This window comes from Phoenix dactylifera, chromosome 12 (genome assembly GCF_051530095.1).
Source record: "Phoenix dactylifera cultivar Ajwa chromosome 12, Ajwa_hap1_PhDact_Kaust_v1.1, whole genome shotgun sequence".
In the NCBI taxonomy this organism is placed as follows: Eukaryota; Viridiplantae; Streptophyta; class Magnoliopsida; order Arecales; family Arecaceae; genus Phoenix; species Phoenix dactylifera.
In genome coordinates this window covers 15,349,075-15,369,454 of record NC_143201.1, presented here as the reverse complement: position 1 = coordinate 15,369,454, position 20,380 = coordinate 15,349,075, and the positions used below count along the sequence as shown (strand labels likewise).

The window sequence follows — 20,380 nt, the reverse complement described above, 5'->3', positions numbered from 1 at the left end:
CTTCCCAAGTGAGCAATCTATTGTTCAATAGCAACCGCGCAGAAGCTCTGATCTTTTTCTTTTTCTTTTCTTTTTCTTTTTTTGCAGGTTAAAACTCCAACAACAACTTCAAAGAAGGGAGAAGGGAGTCTTTCATTGTGGACAATTCATAGAAACCATCTGTAGTGATGGTCCCTGCTTTAATCCATCTCCAAATCACCTGGTGTCTACCAGCAGAAAGGTCCGTTTGCTGGAGCATTTGCCGCATCTCACAAGTCTCCTCGTACTCCTCTTCAGTTAATAGATATCTGAACTTTTTCTAAATAACTGTCCTCTCTCCTTCCAATACCTTTCTATTTTGATTCTCCACAACCTGAAACAGTATAGGAAACACAAGGAAACAATGTTGCTCCCCCACCCAGTAATCCTCTCGGAATAAGATTTCTATACCATTTCTAAACTTCCACCTTTGTACTTCTAAGGGCCCATTCTTTACAGAATAAAACAAAATTATCTAGAAATCTATATTTTCCTAAGTCAAGTATTTTTCAATCAATATTTAGACAGAAAAATAATTCATTCGTATTAGAAAGTGGCTCTGGAGTCTGTTATTTATTTATGTTCTTTTGCATTATGACTTTCCTATATAAGTTGCTAGAGAGAGAGAGAGAGAGAGAGAGAGAGAGAGAGAGAGGGAGGACGTTCTGGTGCATGAGTTGGTTCTGGTTTGTCTGTTGTTGCTTTGAGCCCATTATGGCTGACTTATCAACTTAACATAACTCATATCTTAAGTAGGCCGGGTTTCGAATCAGAATCAGATTCAGATATACAGGAATTTGGTTGGGTTTTGACAGAGCAAATCTTATTCCAGTCTAGCTTAATTCGTCCAATTCTTAACATGAAGCCTGTGTAAGGATGTAGACGATATATTAAACCCATTTCTAAAGCTCGTATTTCTAGATTTATGTATGCAATGCATGCATAACAATCCATTTAATATAATGTTATTCAAGTGATAATCTTATTTTTATTCTATATGTTTAAATTAATTTAAAATTTTATAACCATATTTTGTTTCCCCTCTCAAATGTGTGCATTGCAGATGGCTGCTGCATGCGCATGCAGCGTGCAATCAATCATTGGATCTAATGTAACATATGACCATGCACTTTTGGCCAGGTTAAAAAGAAATAACAAAAAAAAAAAAAGATGATGATGTGGAACAGCAAAGTGCCAAGCTAAGCTTAAATTAAACTCCATCTAAGCTCAAAATAACATTGGCTCAACATAAAGTTATCAAATTGGTCGAAGTAGGTGTTGTACTTGGTTCAAAGTTATGCATGATTTAGGCTCAATTCAGTAACAAATACTCTAAACTTTATCTTAAACTTGAGACTAAAAGATAAACTTCAAGCCAAGTTTGGTAAGACCTGAGCTTGATCCAGCTTTGCTCAGTTAACTCCCCAGAGACTTGTATCTATACCATGTCACCAGTAAACCAGTGAATATAGTTCTATTACATCTAGATAATTGGGAACAGTTTTATAGTATGGTACATATCAAAGCATGGTATGCGGTACCAGTTCGAATCGGACCGTATGGAGCATACCGCGCCATACCGATTAGGTACCGGTACCCAGTACGGATGGTGTACCGATACTCAATACGTCAAAAAAAACTCGGTACCGTACTGTGCCCACACTATACTAGTGCGGCCTGGCACGGGATGTAGTACCGAGACAGCGAACCTTGTATCAACGGCAGGCTGTAATCTTTAGGCATGATTGAATTCACAAAACAATGCATGAACTCTAGATCTCACACTAATTAGGAGGGACCAACAAATAAGATTTAAATTAAAATAGCCAATCTTCTACAAAATCTGGAAATAGGCCAGATATAAACATGCTAAAAGATAAGAATTAATACAACTCAGATGATTAAGCATCAACATATGTAATGACAGATTATATTTTTGCTTGACATAAACTGACATTGAAAGTGACTTTGCAGGCATTCACGGGTCCAAAAGGTTCAACAAAACTCGAAAAATGCTTGAAGTTGCCGCCGAAGAACTGGGACATTGTTTTTCATAATTTTCATTTAATTGGAGCAAAAAAATCATCCATACCTGCAACAAATAAAGCAAATTTAACCCTTACATCTTTATGATTACGTAATGTCTAACACTGCAAATTGATACAATACCCACAAACAGGCACCCAGTACTCAATATAATCCCTCATAATTTTTTAAAAATAACCAATGTGCTGTCTAGTAGCCCATAGTCATCCTTGTCATCATTCAAGCCTTTTACCATTAAATATAGATTCATGTACGACACAAATCAAAAGAGAGGACTCATTGGAAGGATCGAACAGATTTTAGAATCGTCGTTAAAACTGATGTCAACCCTCTAAAACTGGTGCTATAGTTCTAACCAAGGAAAGTTTAGGCAGGAGAGGGGCCTGCAATGGAACCTGTATAGTTGGTTGGCAGGAAGGGAGGTCTACCTTATTAGTTGTACTTCTATGCTCAAGCAACCAAGTAGCGACCCTCCAAAATCACTTTAGTTTTGCAAGTCTAGAAGGAGAGGGAAGATAATAACATTTGATATTGGGAGGTGTCATATCAAAGGCACAGAAATAATAAGCCAAAAAGCGAAATGAAATGCAATTTCAGAAAATATTATATACTTGCAACATCCCCTCAAATGCAAGATTTGCCAATAAAAAGCTTTGAATAGTTTATTATAAAATAATTTACTTGACTTGAATGGATATCTGCTACTTTACATATTTTTCTTTCTAAAACTGAACTCACTTCTTAGCTCAACCAATCGCACACAGCAAACTTGTGCTCAAAGTCAGCTGACAAGCTTATTTTACTACTTAGCATCCATGCCAGTTATCAAAAGAAACTCTAAATACATAACCCTCATTATGTAATTTTTACAACAACAGTGATATTATGCAGAAATCTTCTCACCTAAGCTCCAATGAAGTATTTAAAACATGACTTATTTCTTTAAAAAAAATACTAATTTAAGATGAGAAAGCATATATCATTGTCAAACTCAATTTATAATAGATGCAAGATTGATGTCACATCTTGTTCCTTTTGGGGTTATGCTGTGGTCTTCAGTAAAAGCTAATCACCCATACCTGCTCCATCAAGGACATGTGTCTCTCACTACCTAATCTAAACTGTTATAGAAGGAACAACTTACTTGATTCAATGTGAGACTCTCCTTGGATGTTATTGAGAATGTTGCCTGCTAATCATCATCTGTTCCAAAATACCTATCTCCAAACTCGCCCATGCCAGGAATGACACGAAAATCTTCATTTAGACCGTAGTCAATCTCAGATGTCACAATCTTGATTCTTGGGAATTTTTTACAAACAACATGCACCCCTTGAGGAGCCTAGCCATGTGAAAAAGAAATTACATCAGCATGCTTCCACTTAAGCACTGGAAAACGTGAAATACAAGATAGTAATTTAGAAGCAGCATAGTTGAACAGAAAAGGATCCCTGTCAGATTAGTTTCCCTGGAAAGAAATCTTGACAGAAACTGTGTACTCTGATAACTTTCATCTCCTAGTTAACAAATACTTGACATTAAAAAGCAACAACTAAGATATTCTACACCTAAACATGAAATATAGGTCAACTGGTAAACACATATGAATAGTTCCAGCATGGTATACACTCACAGAAATGAGATTGAGAAATATAATATTGGCTTCCTGTACCCCCTTCTGCAAAAGCAAAGAAATAGCTTGGACAGCTGAGTTCCCTGCACAAGAAAAAAAAAATTAGCAAAAGTTCAACAAGATTGGATGAAAGGCAATTATCTAAGACAAACAGATTGGTTTATTAGTTACACAAATTCAGAACAAAAGGCAGTCATGCACCATCCAACTATAGACTTTATATTGGCAATTGATAGAAGCCATGTAATGAAGCTTCAGTTTCAGTGAAAAACAGAAAGGCTAGATCAGCAGATGCATTAGAAGCCCTTGTCTACTATTCATTAAGGTAATTGGACACCTTGGTTCACCTCAGGGATGTTCGTGACAGGGAACGTGTCCAGTTTGATGTTCTACTTTGTGTAGAATGTCCTTATCAGAAAAAACAAAACCATTGCCCTAGGCGAGTTTTTCTGATTGTAGCCCAATACATATGGCCTTTATGGTCATACAGAGTTGTTATGACTAACATTAACATTGCCAGAAGCAGATAGAGATGGATAATTTGTGCTACAAAATCTATCTCATTCCTGGAGGATTTGTGGTTGAGACTGAAAAACCTTTCCCTCATAAGCAAACTGATGAATTAACACTTCATTCAGATATTTATCACAGGTAGAATTTGAGCCATGGACCAATTAAAAAGAAGTCTTTAAAAGGGTTATTTAAGAGAATATGGAGTTTTCAGTTTCATGTTGTGCAAGCTAGTTTGAGTTTAGCACAAAAAAGCATCACCATTGAAAGCTATATTATGAGATGCTTATTATTCAGCTCTGGTCAGCTTAATGTCAACATAGGCAGTGGCTATTGATTTAAGGATCTAATCAAAGCCACTCCCAGGCAAAGTTGCTTTCATGGAAGGTGGCTTCAGAAAGTTGCAGGTCAGGTTGACTTTGCACGTCCTCAGTATGTAGCATTTGCAGAGAACCTGCAATATGTTTTCTGGGCAAAAACAAAATGCATGCGAACATCAAATATAGTTCGAATGAAAAGTTGCAATTCAAAATACGGTCCCTTGTGTATGGAGCAGTTCATTTTAGCAACTTAGCCAAATATCTTGCTGTTGTATTATTTCTCCTAGTTCTTCAAGGATTTCCCCAGTTGCATGGAAAGGTAAAGAAAAGGAATGGAAGCATTTCAGATGCAGGAACAAAGTGGAATATGAATAGGTTATTTTTAGAGGTTCGACGAGAAAGTTTTTTGACATGATAGAGTGACCTACAGGTAAGCTCTCACCATGGAAAAAGTTGGTCCAGTGAGAAGTGAAGGCAATGAAGGGAGGTGAAGGAAAATGTTGTGAAAATTGGTGGTGATGACCAAGGTACACCGTACCGGAATCGGTAGGCATACCGAACCGGTACGGTTCCGGTTCGGACCGATTTCAAACGGTACCGAACCGGCCAGTTCTTCCCCGCGGAAGCGGGTGCGCCCAACCGGAGCCGGAGAAGAAGAAGAGAAGGAGAGAGCGAACGGGGGAGGGAGGGAGGAGAGGCCTCCGCCACCCGCAGAGGGCCGGGGGGGGGGGGGGGGCGGAGGCCACGGGGGTGCGGCAGAGGCCGAGGCCGTGGCCGTGGAAAAAATTTAGAAATTTTAAGTGAAGTCGGCAAGCGATTTGCCTACTTCACTTAAAAATTCCGAAATTAAAAAACCACGGCGGTGTCCCCCTTTCTTTCGAAACAGGGGACGCAGCCGCGGCCTCGGCCTCCTCCGTGCCCCCGCGGGCTCCCCCGCCCCCCGTGGGCTCCCCCGCCCCCCGTGGGCTCCGCCTCCCTGGCCTCCGCAGCCCCCCCATGGTCCTCCGCGGGCGGCGAAGGCATCTCCTTCTCCCTCCCTCCCCTGCTCGCTCTCTCATTCTCTTCTTCTTCCCTGGCTCCGGTTGGGTTCGGCATCTATGGGCCCTGTACCAGTTTCCACGGCTCCGCCATACCGGTCAAGGCCTAGACTGATATGGTACATGCTGAACCGGCCGGTACGGGCGAGTTCGGCATACCATAGTGACAACATTGAACATGCTGGAGGGTGAGAACAGATCTTGTGAAGGGAAACAGCTTGTGCTTAGATGTTACACTACTTTTGTAACAACCCAGGATCTCACCCAAAATGGCTAGCCGGAAGGTATTATTTGGGTTCCTTGATCCTGTATAAGTACCCAAGATCTACCCAGCGAATAACCGATGTGGGACTAAACACACGCCCGCACAGATCCTCACATACTCCCCCCGTTCAAGCCCTGACGTCCTCGTCAGGCTAAGGGTTCAAATCCATTCAAATCTAATCACAAACACCACGATTGGTCCGTGGTCAACCTCAATGGATCCGTGCTGCAGTGTCCCCTAGTCCACATAAGTTATGGGCCGGGTCCGCTCTGATACCATTTGTAACAACCCAGGACCTCACCCAAAATGGCTAGCCGGAAGGTATTATTTGGGTTCCTTGATCCTGTATAAGTACCCAAGATCTACCCAGCGAATAACCGATGTGGGACTAAACACACGCCCGCACAGATCCTCACAACTTTTGAGCAAAAAGAAAAAAAAGAAGAAAAATAAAAAAGTCATATCTCGGAAATTTCAGATAAAGACCAGAAAGACCTGTTACAGAAGGAAGGTTTGAAGTACCACAGTACCAGGGCATGCCGGTTATGTCTCAGTGTTGACATGTATACTATGGTACACCCCTGTATCCACTCATGGTCTATCCAAGATTTTGAAATACTGCAATATGTAATGGTATATAAGCCCTCGATAGGCCTCAGGGAATATCATGCTGTGGTCTGGTCAGTTTTACAAACCTTGTATAGAAGATTTCAGCAGTTCCCTTGTTGCTTTTTTACTGTGGAACCAAATAGAGCCACAAACAAACCAAGCTATTCATGAACAGCTTCTCTCAGCTCTGTAACATGATCATTTGAGCTTGGTTTGGCTATGAAATGAGCCAAGAATTCAAATGTTTAAAATGAGCAGGAGCTTGGCTCGGCTCAACAAAATGCTCATTCAAGGCTTCAAGCTTGGTTTACATGGAGAATAAGCCAAGCTTGAGAACACCCTCTCAAGTTCTCTAAGCCTCTCATATAACAAGCTGAAGCCAAGCAGCCTACAGCATGGCTTGGTTCAGTTCATTTGCTCCCCTAGAACCAAAACTGACCCTAATGCCAGAACCAGAAAATTTCAAGAGAGCCAGTTCTGTTGAGTATAAACAAAATAATGAAGATTCTTAGTTAAAGTGGCAATGTGGCAATAAAACAAACCAAAATAAACTGAAATTAATTGCAAAAGAATCTATCACCAATGCAAACTAATCTAATTACCAGATGGACACACTATTATTTGTTTTATTATCAAGTCATATACATAGCCAAGGGGATGAAGAAACTGACTAAAAGATTAAGAGAGAAAAAGATCACTTGTTCAGGCAATATCAAAGCAATTCATGTCTATGCAAAGTAAACGAACCAACCTGTGCCTAATATAGGATCCAACAGCAGCACATGCCTATCTGAGATGTCTTTTGGCAGATTGTGATAGATTAACTACAAAATAGTCAAACAGTCAGAAAATCAACCAGAGCAAATTTAGCAAAAAATTTCAGAGCTTTGTGCAGACCTGCTGACCGTTATCTCCTTCCCTATGAATAAGGATCTTCCCAATCTTGATGCCTTTACAACATGCCCGAAGTGCATTCTCCATGCTTTCGCCACTAAAAATAGTTACAAAAAAACCTTATATTTAAGTTATCATGCAATGTGCGTGTGCGTGTGTGTGTGTGTGTGTGTGAGAGAGAGAGAGAGAGAGAGAGAGAGAGAGAAGTCCTGAAACATGCTCTGTGCATTTTCAGTGTTTATTGGAACCTTCAAAATGTATGTTCCACTTGCACAACCAACAGCACTCGCCAACCGCAACCCCCCCCCAGCAAAAAAAAGAAGAAGAAAATAAAATGAACTAAAAAAGTAGAGATTTGCATAAGCCTATTATGTATTACATATCTCCGGCTTATAGAATGCATCTGAAAAAGAGTAAAAAGAAAGATCACACCAAGGCGGTAATTTACAAGTAATTATACTTTTTGTTTAGTTACTTAAGTTCTGCTTGCATAGAAAAGTTTATTACATATAAAAGTATCCAGAGCTTGCAAGCCACCCAACATGGTCTAGCATAAAATTTATATATATGTGTATGCATATAGTTATACATATATATGAAACCACATTATAGACACTAAATTTTGTACTAAAGAATAAAATAATAGTCACAAAGATAAAGAACAACTCAAAAAATGGTTGCATACATGTCAAAACACATAAAGATATGCCCCAAAAAATGGTCACATAGGGAAAAAAGCTCATAAAGTCACTTGTCCACGTTCACTCTCTATTTTTCCCTAGTTGCTGGTCCATTCCTCCAGCCTCTCTTCTTTTGCCTCTCTTGTTTAGTTTCGCTAACTCTTTTTCTCTCATTGCATATGATGGAGGTTGGGGGGCGGTGTTAAGGAACGAGAGAAAAGCACTTAACTAAGGACTCATATCTAATAAATGTGAGGAGATAGTAGATAATGGGTGGATGTAATCTTAAAAATCAGTTATTTAAAATGTTATCCTATGCAAGGTTCACCGTCCCGGTATCGGACCCGTACTGGTGCCACACTAGCACAATATTAGTACAGTATGGAATAAAATTTTTTTGGCCTACTGAGTGTCGGTATGCTACCGATACCGAATACTAGTACCGAATCTGTATGCCTCGTACAGTCTTGTACCGTACCGGTTCGGGCCGGTACGAGATACCTTGAATTCCTATGTATCTCCAAGTTTTATGAAATGCAATCCAAGTTAAAAATAATATGAAAGTTACATAGAAAGACTGGTTTGAAAATTGAAAGCCTTCACAAAACCAAGAAAGAAGGGCCTTGTCACGGACCAAGGTCAAGATGTTTCAGGTCTGGACCTCACTCAAACTCTATGGACTAGCACGCATGAAACTTTGGCTGGCTGAAGCAGCTATGGTTCTCTAGAAGCCTCCAGAGATCTCTACTACTTGAGATAGTTTGGCAAGATATTTAGGAGCCAAGATATTTTGGCTAGATATTTCCATAGGATATTTCATTCGATACTTCGAGCCTTAGATATTTTGTATTAAAAAGACTATAACGCCCCTAGGACATTGTCAAGTCGTGTAATTGTAGCCACACGTTTGCATGCAAACACCTATAAATAGGGGAGGAAGGCTTCATCTATAACCAACTCTCCACGTGTTGTTTACTCTCCACTCTTTGTAATCCAAGAGTTTTCCCTCCACTCTTGTGCCCACTCTCTCTTTGCCAAGTTCCATCGGTTGGAGACCTTGTTGCCAAGGGCTAGGCACAAGCCTCACTAAATGCTTTGCATAAGGGGGAAAGGCTTACTCGACCTATGCAGAGATTGTCTAGACACCACATGGGCTTTGGACACAACTCTGTGCAAGCCTTCTTGAGACAAGCATCAAATAGGCAGCCAAGTGCCAGTAAGATTACTTGCTTGATCGCTTGGAATACACCAGGTAACTAGGCTGGACTTCAGTATCCTGTGACAACCTTTATTTCCAATACTCAGCAGCACTATTTTTAATATCATATAGAAACACAAAGAACCAATTTGAAAAAAAATATGGGAAAGGGAAATTAACAATGGGCAAATAAAACAAATCTAAAAAACTTTGTAAGCCTTGAATATATATTTCTATGTAATTGTAATGTAATTCCTAATTCGGACAATATTCCTTATTGAGGGTATCAATATGGTAGGAGCCTGAAAATGACTTGCTGGAAGTTCCAAACATTTCATGTTCCCAATATCAGAAAAGATTACAAACATGTCTGCTCATCAAAAGGATACACAAAATACCAACAATACTAAGACTGCAATTTGCATAAAATGTTAAAAATATACCTTCTAATCACTGAGATACCGCATAACCTTTTACAAAATTCCACACCAGTATATACTGATCCTGCATATAGTAAAGCAGTATAAGCAAATCATCTTGCCGTGTAAAAAGTTAGAAAGAATAAATTGGCTTTGTATGGTAACATAGTTATCCATGAAGAACATTTTTAAGGGAGTAATTCTCAAAAAGAAAATCCTTGCCGAAAAAGCACACAACTTATAATACAGAGAACAATGCACCACATCATTAAACATTTCAAAAGTTGTTTAGCAAAGAAATAACTAGAAAAGCACAGAATTATTTATATATTTGTAGTTTCCATTCAATTAATTAGTCATCAAAGGAGGCAGAGCAAAATCATAAAGAAGGCAACGTGGATGAATATAAGATAAGAATACTTTTATAAATTATTAAACGTAAAGATGCATAGAGCGAATAAGAAAGGAGACACTATTCACAACTATAGAAGGCTTCACAGTTGGAAGATCTAGAGATTAGACACATCAGAATAAGTTCAGCCTTAAAAGAAAAAGACAAAAGGTTAAAGATTTGGAAATAGATGATGTTCCAAGAATTGTGGAACATAATTGGGAAGTTCATTAAATTGGGTTTCTAAAACAAGAAAATGTCCATCATTGGGAGGGAAATTGGATTTCACATGAGAAAAACAGAGATTGATAAGATTAAACTAAGTAACAGAGAAGAATCAGTTTGTTTCGTGCAAGGAAGTTGAAGGTTTAAAGTGGTTCTCTTTTTGGAAATTCGTGAGGATAATCAGCAGAGAGAGAGAGAGAGAGAGAGAGGAAAAATTGATGTTTAGTTTCTATTTACCTGGAAAGCATGAAATGATACCACCTGTAATTGTATGGTTAGCTTTTAGATTAAGGCATCTTATGATGCTGTGTTAAGGTATTAAGGAGCTGTAATTAGGTGCCAAAACAAATACGTGAAAAAAAAATAGAATGACTAATGTATTCCAAGCTCCTGTATTCCAGATGGCCATAAAATTAAGATAAAAGGAAAAAAGAATCTACCTATGTTTTCTAATGACCCCGACAAAGAGTATGATATAGTACCTCATGGGCTTTCAAGATGAAGAGTATCTTGGTGCTGCAATAATATTACTCAGAAGATATAATAAAGTGACAAAATTAGTGAGTGAAAGACTAGTGGAGCAAGGAGTAGATTCAAGTATAAATCAGTCGGGAAAGTAGTATTGTCCCGAACTACCCGTTCGGGTTGCACCAAACTATACCGGGGGCAGATTGGCACGATTCTACCCTTCGGTTCGAGAAATCCGATGAGGGGGAGAGGGAGAAGGAGAGATAGGAAGAGAGAGAGAGAGAGAGGGAGAGGAAGGGAGGGAGAGGGGGCTTGAAAGCCCTCCTCTCCTCAGTTCCTTCGCAAGGGCCGTAGGGGGCGCCCCTATTTCAAAACGAAACAAGAGCTCCACTCCTAATTTTCTTTTGTAATTGCTTAAGTCAATTTGGCAAACTTCACTTAAGAAATTACAAAAAAAAAATAATAATTAAGGGCCGAGCTCCTGCTTCGTTTCGAAACTGAGGCGACCCCAGCAGCCACGATGGAGGAACTGAGGAGTGGAAGATATGTTTACATATTGAAGCTATCATTTCATATCTATCAGAGTGGAAGAACTATCAAAATATACATTAAGACCAAGCACAAGATTGGTAACATGTTCTCAAGAACTTTGAATCAATGGCAGCCATTGATGCTTACCAAGCTTGGATGCTTTGGTATCTGTATTTTAACAACACATGGATTTTATCATTTTAAAGATTGGTTTGTCTGCAATTTGGTCATGCACATAGTTCTATTTATACCCAGGCTTACTGGGCTTCTTTATGATGAACTAATTGAAAATGATCCCACCATGGTATGCCGTACCGGCCCGTACGGGCCCATACGAACTGGTCCGGGCTGGGACCGGTACCGGATCAGCGTGGGATCCGGTAGCGGAAGCTTTTCATTGGAAAACCGGCCGGTATGACTGTCGTACCGGTATGGAACCGGTACGGACCGGTTCGGGATGCCATCGGTACGCCGACCGGTACCGATACGCCGGACCTATTCCTACCTATTTAGTTTTGGACCTTTTAATTATAGCAAACCATGAACAACATGGCTATTTATGTAATGCAGTCAGTAACTGTTTATCCATGTATAGGCATGCACACAAGTGTATCCCTCATCCCTTTTAAAACAATGCATTAATCTGGATGATTAGAAAAGAAGCATCAATGTTTTTTTCTTCTTGGTGAGGTCAAACTTTGAGTTAATAAGGCTTCAAAGATTGACTATTGCACCATCATTTTAAGTCCTCATGAGGGAGATCAAGATGTAAGATACATGCTTGCAGAAGTTCATAAAATTATGAAGGTACAACTCAGGCATGTCATATGAAGTTTCAATGATATGTGCGAACATACATACACATGCATGGATGCATGTATATATATGCTTTCATAGAGTTGAAAGAGAAAGGAAAGAAAAACTTTTTCAACTACAGGGTACTGGATTGAATCAACACTATCATATGAAATCTTTAATTGTTAACTAAAACTCAGAAAGATGATATAAAAATTTTAAATGGCTCATTTCTTCTATCTACAAGATGGATAGGCTATTTAGCAGCATATATTTGCACAAAGTCAAAATAATGTTCTACGAAGCTCAATGTGCTAGTCCAATAAATGTCTTCACAATTACATGACAATCAACCATAGCTACTTACCAGTTGGAGTAATCACCTGCTTTTCTTTAAATGGAAGATGACCTAAACCATGTTCAACAACCTATTTGGGGAAGACATACATGATCAGGAATATTACCTAAGTAATACTTTAATAACTAGAATGAAGGGATACTAACCAAGCGAATCAACCGATCTGAATAAAATATGAAATCATGTTTAGTTGTATTGGCATCACGTATAAGTGTATGCATGCCACGTATCTGGAAAAAAAATATGCCAGATAAAGACAAATCCGAATTTCAGCTCCCGCTTAAAAATCCCCATGCTCCAAGAAAAAAGTATTAAATGACCAGATTAATGTCCTATAAGCAGCAAGTACCTGAAAAGTTGATTGAATAACATAAAGATTTGAATATATTTTACAAAGATCATGTTGCCCAAGTTTTGCACAAATATGTTGCACAATCAAGTCAACTGCAACATGGTTGTCTCCACCACGAGGAATGATAATATCAGCATACTTCTTAGTTGGGAGTATGAAGTCCTCAAAAGCAGGCTTCACAAACTTTGAGTACTGCAGCAATGAACAACAGAATAAATGAGTACAAAAGTCATGCCGCAAAATAAGTAATCAAGATTAACATGTGCATAAGGTAGTCATAAAGTAAAAAGATAACTTCACAATAAACAACAAGCCCTAGTGCTTCTACCTAAAGCAATGCACTCGGTATTCATTCATGTAAAGCACGGCATCCTGCATCAAGCAAGCATTTTCAAGACATTCAAATCACTTCCATACAAGTACTCTTATGTCATCTGAGGTCCAACCCTACCCAGATATAAGACCTCCCTCTAATAGCACGTACATTGTTTAGTTGAATGACCACACCATTTAATTTGATTCTGTATTATTTTATATTTTACTGATGTACCCTTGAAATTTTGAACCTAACCATTCTAATTTCCAAACATGATCTTCTTCATGCATCTAAAGTATGATTATCATGCATCTAAAGTAGTATTCTTATGTCAAGGTAACTCATGTTCATGATACACTTTGAATTCAACATGGTGAGTCACAAAAGATCTTGTTTTCACTAACTTTAAATTCAATAAAATGTTTTCATCTTCTATTAATAACTTTAAATCGGAATATCCTTGGTCTATGAATTTGCACAAAGCTTATATGTCATCCATATCCCAGCAAAGCTTACAGTCTATTATTGTGATTTGGTTCAAATGCTTTCAGGTATTTATGCTCCATAGTTTCCCTGTAGATGAGGCATTTTCAATAAAACAAGGCAAGTTGTCTCCTCTTGAACATCAATGGTAAGTCCATCAGTGACAAGAATAACTATACCCCAAGAGAATGCACCTTTAGAACTCGATCAGTGCACCAAAGAGGCTAGTATCAATTGAGTTGTAATCAAGGTATGCCGTACTAGCCCAAACCAGGTGGTACGGGGCGTACCATACTGTACTAATTTAGTACCGGTATCCGGTACGGATGACGTACCAACACTATGCCAAAAAATTTTGTATTGTACCGTACCGACCCTGTGCTAGTGTGGCACCGGTATGAGGTCCGGTACTGAGACGGCGAACCTTAATTGTAATAGGTTAAAATGACAATAAAAATGAATTAGGACTAGTTTTGGTCAAATCGAAAGCTTAGATTAGGTCTACAACATGCTGGAATGGTACAGTACAATTCATACCTCCCATTTCAGCAATATGTGAAAACTTGATTCCTCATGTTATGAAAAGAAAGAAAAGGTGATGCCTGATAGTATAATAATTTTTGCAGAAACAATACAGTTTTTTCATCTTCTCAATCATCATTTGCTTCTCTTTTTCTTTTCAGTTGGATCTAATTCAGGCTGAAGGTAGAATGTGGCCGTCCCACCCCATCCTAACACTTGGGATGGGGGATGTCCCAACAAGCACCAATCAGAATGCAGGATGGTCCTGTCCTTACTGGGGATGGTACCTTGTCCCGGTGTCCTACGAGACATCCCACTGGGATTTGAAACCATGGGTGATGACTAACGAAATAATCAGTTTTATAGAAACAGTCCAACTTTTAAACCTTCTCAGCCATCTTTCACTTCTCTTTTCCTTCCAGGTCAATTGGATCTAATTCAAGCTTAAGGTAGATCATGACACGATTGTCATATAGGCTTAGATCCATTCATCTCACATTGTTTTTATAAAATCTAAATTTATTTTCAGACCTCAACAAATATTGCAAATGTGAAATGAATTTCAAATTCTAACTTTATTGTAGAATCGAGTATTCAAATTCTTTTTACACCGTAAATCTAAGTGCATCCTCCAACCTAAACAAGGTAAATGAATATCGGATGCATCAAATATATAAAATGATAACCCTAAACCACACACAGATACTTCATGTTAGGTTAACACATCCCAAATGTAAATGTACCCTTTCAAATTTGATTAATATGACACATCTGTAGACTTAATAAGTAAACAAGCAGCACTCTTTCAAATTTTGGCAGGCATAGGCAAGGCAAGACTAATTTCATTGCAATAAATTTTATGACCTAGTTGTAAGAGCACGAAGAATCATTTCTTAGCAACGCTGTCTCTGGGATAAAAGCCTATATTCATGTACAATATATGGCCCTTTTTTTGTTTCTGATGAATGCTTCATGTGACCAAAATATCTTGGATTTGTTGATAAATAGTAAAATTTTGTTTTCACTCTCTTCGACAAAGCTAAGCAAGATAAATAAATCACTGGAAGGCATAAGTGAATCTAGAAAGATACTGCAGATCATGCAACTGTATACTAAATTTGCAATATCGTAGATGTCAATTTGATGCAGCATAAATTAAGTCAAAACAATTGTTAATATGCCACTACTCACTAGTAAATCTACACTGGATAAAATCGAAACAATAATGATAAATGTTCAATGGCAAACTATTACAAAAAATTCTGTATATTAAGAATCATGTAACCTGGTCTAGTACTGTCCTGATATCTCTACTCTTATCAACAGTATCACGTCGTATCCTCCTTGCTAACCGTATATCAGCATCTGCCAGAGAATAATCAAGATGAGAACAGTACCAGCTCTACTGAAGAGGCCTGGTGAAGCAATAAACCAAACAAATAATTGCTAAGATTATCAAAGTTAGAAATAGTAATTGAATATTTATACTCAGTATATGTAATACTTATCATTCATATTTCATAAACATACATGGCATGAGTACTGCTGCAGTGCCATGTTGCATCTTTGATGAAAAGTGCTCACACTCAAGAAATTCTGAAAACTGAAGTGTCTGGGCAACATTTGTTGGAGGTATTTCATTAGAGTTACAAGAAATATAACTAGAATAGTTGGAACAGGCATCTTGTAATTCTCAGATTACTGGTTGACATGTAGGCCGGTTGCAGTGTATTGATTGGGAAAACTAGAGGTCCTTAGGTAGTACCATTCAGGTACTTTGACACAAGCAGTCAGAAAACTTACATATAGATGTTGATGCATAAGAAGCAAACTGAGCTAAAGCCTAATGGTGGTATCCCTCTTCTGTTGCGGAGCAGGTTCCACATTCGACTTCAGGAGGTGTTTCCTCAGTGTTTGACAAGAGAAACTCTTTCATAATTTATATGAAGTGATTGATGCACCCACAATTATTCTCAAAGAAGAAGAAGAAAAATGCCTAGGAAGAAATCCTGCATATAGGTCTTCCATTCTAGCATACACTGATGTTTCATTTACCTGTGAAGTCCTGCATATAGATTTTCACCTTTCCATACCCCTAAAGAAAGGGAGGGGGTCCTATGATGGTTATATGCACCTAATAGATTTAATGGGATAACTGAAATCGGTAAAATAGAACGTTTACTTAGGGTCTTACATGACTTAGTGTAATGGTAGTAATAAGTTAGAATTAGTATCTGTAAAACCTGTTGCATGATCATGCCTAGTGAAACTACATAAGGACAAAATTCATTGTGAGTAATGGCCAAGGATTTAATTGATCAGAATATGAGATGAGCATACTCATTGAAATGTTCAACATGTTTCTGACAAGAAAATAGGCCCGTAGGATTGTAGCAATTAAGTTATAGCAATCATTCATGCAGAGGAGAAAGAGCAAAAGGGTGATTTGTTCATTTAAACATGCAAGCCTGGAAGTAGTTATGTCACCTATGAATTATGATGCATGTATAGCATTTTACAAATATATACATCTGTACAAATATACAGATATGCATGGGAGAAAAGAAATAACCTGTATCTACAAAGATCTTCATGTTCATCAAGTCTCGAACACGTGGATCATGGAATACCAAAATCCCTTCCAAAATGATTACATCTGAAGGGTTGACCTGACAAAATATCATGAAAGTTGGAAAAAATAATTAAAAAATGCAAAACAAATCATCTGAGAAGACAAAGGAAAATGCATACAATCACGTGGCCCAAAATATATGAAAAACATATTGATATTGGAAATACTCAAGTTATATAGAACAAGAAAACATACAAAAGCAGATTCAAACCATTTCAAAGCAACATAAATTACCATATTGGCAAAAAATCACATCAAACCATCAAGCACTTCTATACAGAATCAAGATGAAAGTGAATACCAAGAATTAAGAATTAAGGAAAAAGAAAATGTTCATGTTCATGGACTATCGAACCAGGCCGAACAGCCTGATTCGGCCCATATCGAGCCGATCCGGTGGAAAACCGGTAAATTCACCCTTCATTTCCAGTTTCGGCCCCGAACCGGCTGGAACTGGTACCGAACCAGCTGGAACCAGTCCCGAACCGGCCGAAAAAGGCCAGAACAAGACCTTACCGGTGCGAACAGGCCTGGAACTGGCCGAAGCCGTCTGGAACTGACCGGTTCCGTTCGAACTAGGTGAGAACTAGCCGATTCGCACCGAGTCAACCCGGTTCTGAGCTGGGCCCCTCCCTATCCCTTTGTGTGTTGTTATAATGTTATTGGAAAGGGCCTCAACCATGGAATGCCGTACAGGCCGGTACGGGCCGGTAGGCGGACCTTATTCCATCTTTCTCTCTTTCCACCGGATCAAAAATCACACCGATTCAGCACTTCAAAAGAAAGATCTAAGCATAAATAAGGTGTGCTTCCCCTCCCCTATCTCATTCCCTCGTTTTTTTTTGGAGCTTAAAAATATAGCTCAAAAATTGTAAAATAAGAATCATGCCAAAATTTTTAATTTAGGCTTGATTTTATTATATGTTGTAGGTCTATAGACGATCTACACGATGACATAAAAATTTTTAATTTTTAGATTATATATAATTTTAAAAAATTAAAAATATATTTTTAGATTAAAAAAAATTAAAAAATTAAAAAAATTAAAAAATCTGTAAAATCAGAAGAGTATTTAGGGGCATGCAAGCTACTCTCCAACAAAATTTGGTATCCATTCATAGAAGTTTTGATGCAATCATACGCACAATGGCCTAGGCCTAAATTTAAAAAAATAAGAAATAAGTAGCCTTTAATGCATGCCCAAGGGCCTAGAAAAATATATGTAGCATCCATTATTGGGTTCTACATTGATCTGAGCTAAAACTAGTTTTTTAAAATATTTTTCTGAATTTATGATATTTAAAGATAATTTTAAATTTAAAAATATTAAAAATATATAAATAAATAAATAATATGAAGAATTAGTATTATGTATTAGATAAATCAGATGTATTTTCTGACATAAAAAAATTATCTTCATCGTAATAAATTTTTGCTATTTTTAAATAATTAATAAACTGACGAAGTTGATAAATCTACAAAAATAGAGCCATCAAGAAAAAAGAAACCAGAGCGTAACACCGGTTGGGATCATGGGCAAATGCTAATTTTTTAAGTAGCCTTAGATGCATGTTCAAGGGCCTAGAAAAATGCATGTAGCATCCATATATGGAGCCATCAAGAAAAAAGGAGCCATAGCGTAATACTGGTTAGGATCGTGGGCAAATGCTCTCAGGTCGGCATTATTAGAAGTAGCACTTAGATGGGGTTACCCCGACGTATCTATGTGCCGAAAATACCAATAGAAGGTTCGGCAGCCGATGAAAAAGCACTTCACTGATTTCAGAGTAGCGAAGAAGACGGAGGTGGCCCGCCGAACGGCAGAGCCACCTTCCTATCACTCTAGCGAGTCAGAAAAGACGCCCGCTCAAAATGATAAGGCACAGATCCAGGCTGCCATGTAGGTGAGCCTGGATGATCAATGGCATCAGGATGAGGTGGCTAGACTAGAGCTCGATTTAGGCCCTCGTACTACGAGCCGGGCTTCGATTCTATGAGCAACAGAGCGGATCCAGAGTTCAGGAGGACCTTAGTCCGAAAAACCGTCAGCAAAGGCGATGGCCATATTGCATCTATGCTGGAGGCTTTTGGTAGCATAAAGAAATCATCCTGAGAGATTCCACCAGGAGCAGCAATCCATGATTTAGATCCACATATTTTCTCCAACAGAGATTCGAAGCAGCAGAGGGTTGACTCAATGATGAAGAAGGATAAGAAGAAGGATATGTGGCGAGCTATTGGATTCTGGTTCCACTTCAGTGACATCTCAGTAAATGTGGAAGACAATACCGCCATACAGGTTGTCAGTTCCGGTGTAGATCCTCCAGGCCCGAAAGACATTTATGGTGAGCTTCTTGACAGTAATAAGGAGCTAGAGAAATAGATTGCCTCACACAAGAGCAAGCAGCCCACATATAGACTAACGGTGATGCGTGATGGCTGGATCGGTCCTACCAAGTGGAGCATTATCAACTTTCTGACATATTGTGATACGAAGATTTTCTCCTACAAGTCGATTGATGCTTTTGATTAGGTGCACGACGCCACGTACATCCTCAAACTAATGGAGGAGATGATTGATCAAGTACGAGAAAAGAATATTGTGCATGTCATCACTGACAATAGGCCACAATATAAGGCCACCATGGAGATCCTGATGGAGCGACGGCCATATATTTTCTGGACCCCATGTACTGTACATTATATCGACCTTATGTTAATGGACATTATGAAGATTTGAAGGGTGCAGCAAATAGTGGAGACAACCCAAACCATCACCAGATATATATTTATAACCATATATGGATCTTTTACTGATGAGAAGGTATGCAGAAAGACGGATTTTGAGACTAGGAGTAACACGGTTTGCCACCAACTACGTTGCACTTGATAGCCTTCTTAAGAAGAAAGCAACACTACGTCAAATATTTAACAGTCCTGAGTGGCAGAAAAGTAAATATACAAGGGTCGACACCGAAGGAAGCATTGTCGAGGACTTGGTGATGAGGCAGACATTCTGGCAGAGGACCACTGCGATAGTAAAGGCTATCAAACCATTGTATGAAGTGCTTCAAGACATAAACAATGAGAGATACCTCCAGATGAGCTTCATGTATCACATGATGAAGAGGGCAAAGATTCAGATTATGGAGACAGATCCGACGTATGCCCACGAGTACATCGACATCATTGAGTGGCGGTGAGACTACCAGATGGAGAGGAACTTGCATCTAGTAGATAAGCAATAACATTGAAAATTAGACAGCTCTTGTACTTGTATAATTGTACTAGGACAATAACGAACTTTATCTGCAGCATAACACCGTAGTTGGAATCGATATAGATGACGAAGTTTTTGGCCGCTCTGCATAATATAATTTACATGATAAATTCTGATCCAGAAGTTGCGGCCCTATGCCTAGAAGAGGCAAGCTAACTTAAGTGACATGTGTAAGTTCCCTAGTATCTTCAACTATTAACATAGTACAATACGGTTCTTTTTCACATACCAAAATATTTAGAGAGGGTACCAACAGCTTTGGAGTCTCGGCAGTCGTCGCAAGTAAGAAAAGTATGAATCTAGATATGTTACACATTAGGAGGATATTTACCTGCCATTAGATAGTTACTAATTTGGTACTATCATATGTATATTTTTTTTCAAATTTTTGCAGCTGA

The 20,380-nt window shown here is 38.6% G+C and overlaps 1 protein-coding gene across 8 annotated transcripts in view; it reads right to left on the bottom strand.

The window, feature by feature from the left end:
• Positions 1 to 1,806: 1,806 nt before the first annotated feature.
• LOC103717463 (uridine kinase-like protein 4) overlaps positions 1,807 to 20,380 on the bottom strand; it is a 56,373-nt gene continuing 37,799 nt past the window's right edge. For all 8 annotated transcript variants that reach the window (XM_088708555.2, XM_026808600.4, XM_088708558.2 and 5 more), the window contains 11 exons: positions 16,643 to 16,739; positions 15,356 to 15,435; positions 12,747 to 12,941; positions 12,544 to 12,627; positions 12,407 to 12,467; positions 9,654 to 9,714; positions 7,336 to 7,429; positions 7,190 to 7,262; positions 3,698 to 3,780; positions 3,209 to 3,406; positions 1,807 to 2,110 (listed from right to left, as the gene is read on the bottom strand). In XM_088708555.2, coding sequence (XP_088564681.1) covers positions 3,257 to 3,406; positions 3,698 to 3,780; positions 7,190 to 7,262; positions 7,336 to 7,429; positions 9,654 to 9,714; positions 12,407 to 12,467; positions 12,544 to 12,627; positions 12,747 to 12,941; positions 15,356 to 15,435; positions 16,643 to 16,739 — 978 coding nt within the window. In that variant the 3' untranslated portion in view covers positions 1,807 to 2,110; positions 3,209 to 3,256. The remainder of the gene's footprint in view (positions 2,111 to 3,208; positions 3,407 to 3,697; positions 3,781 to 7,189; positions 7,263 to 7,335; positions 7,430 to 9,653; positions 9,715 to 12,406; positions 12,468 to 12,543; positions 12,628 to 12,746; positions 12,942 to 15,355; positions 15,436 to 16,642; positions 16,740 to 20,380) is intronic.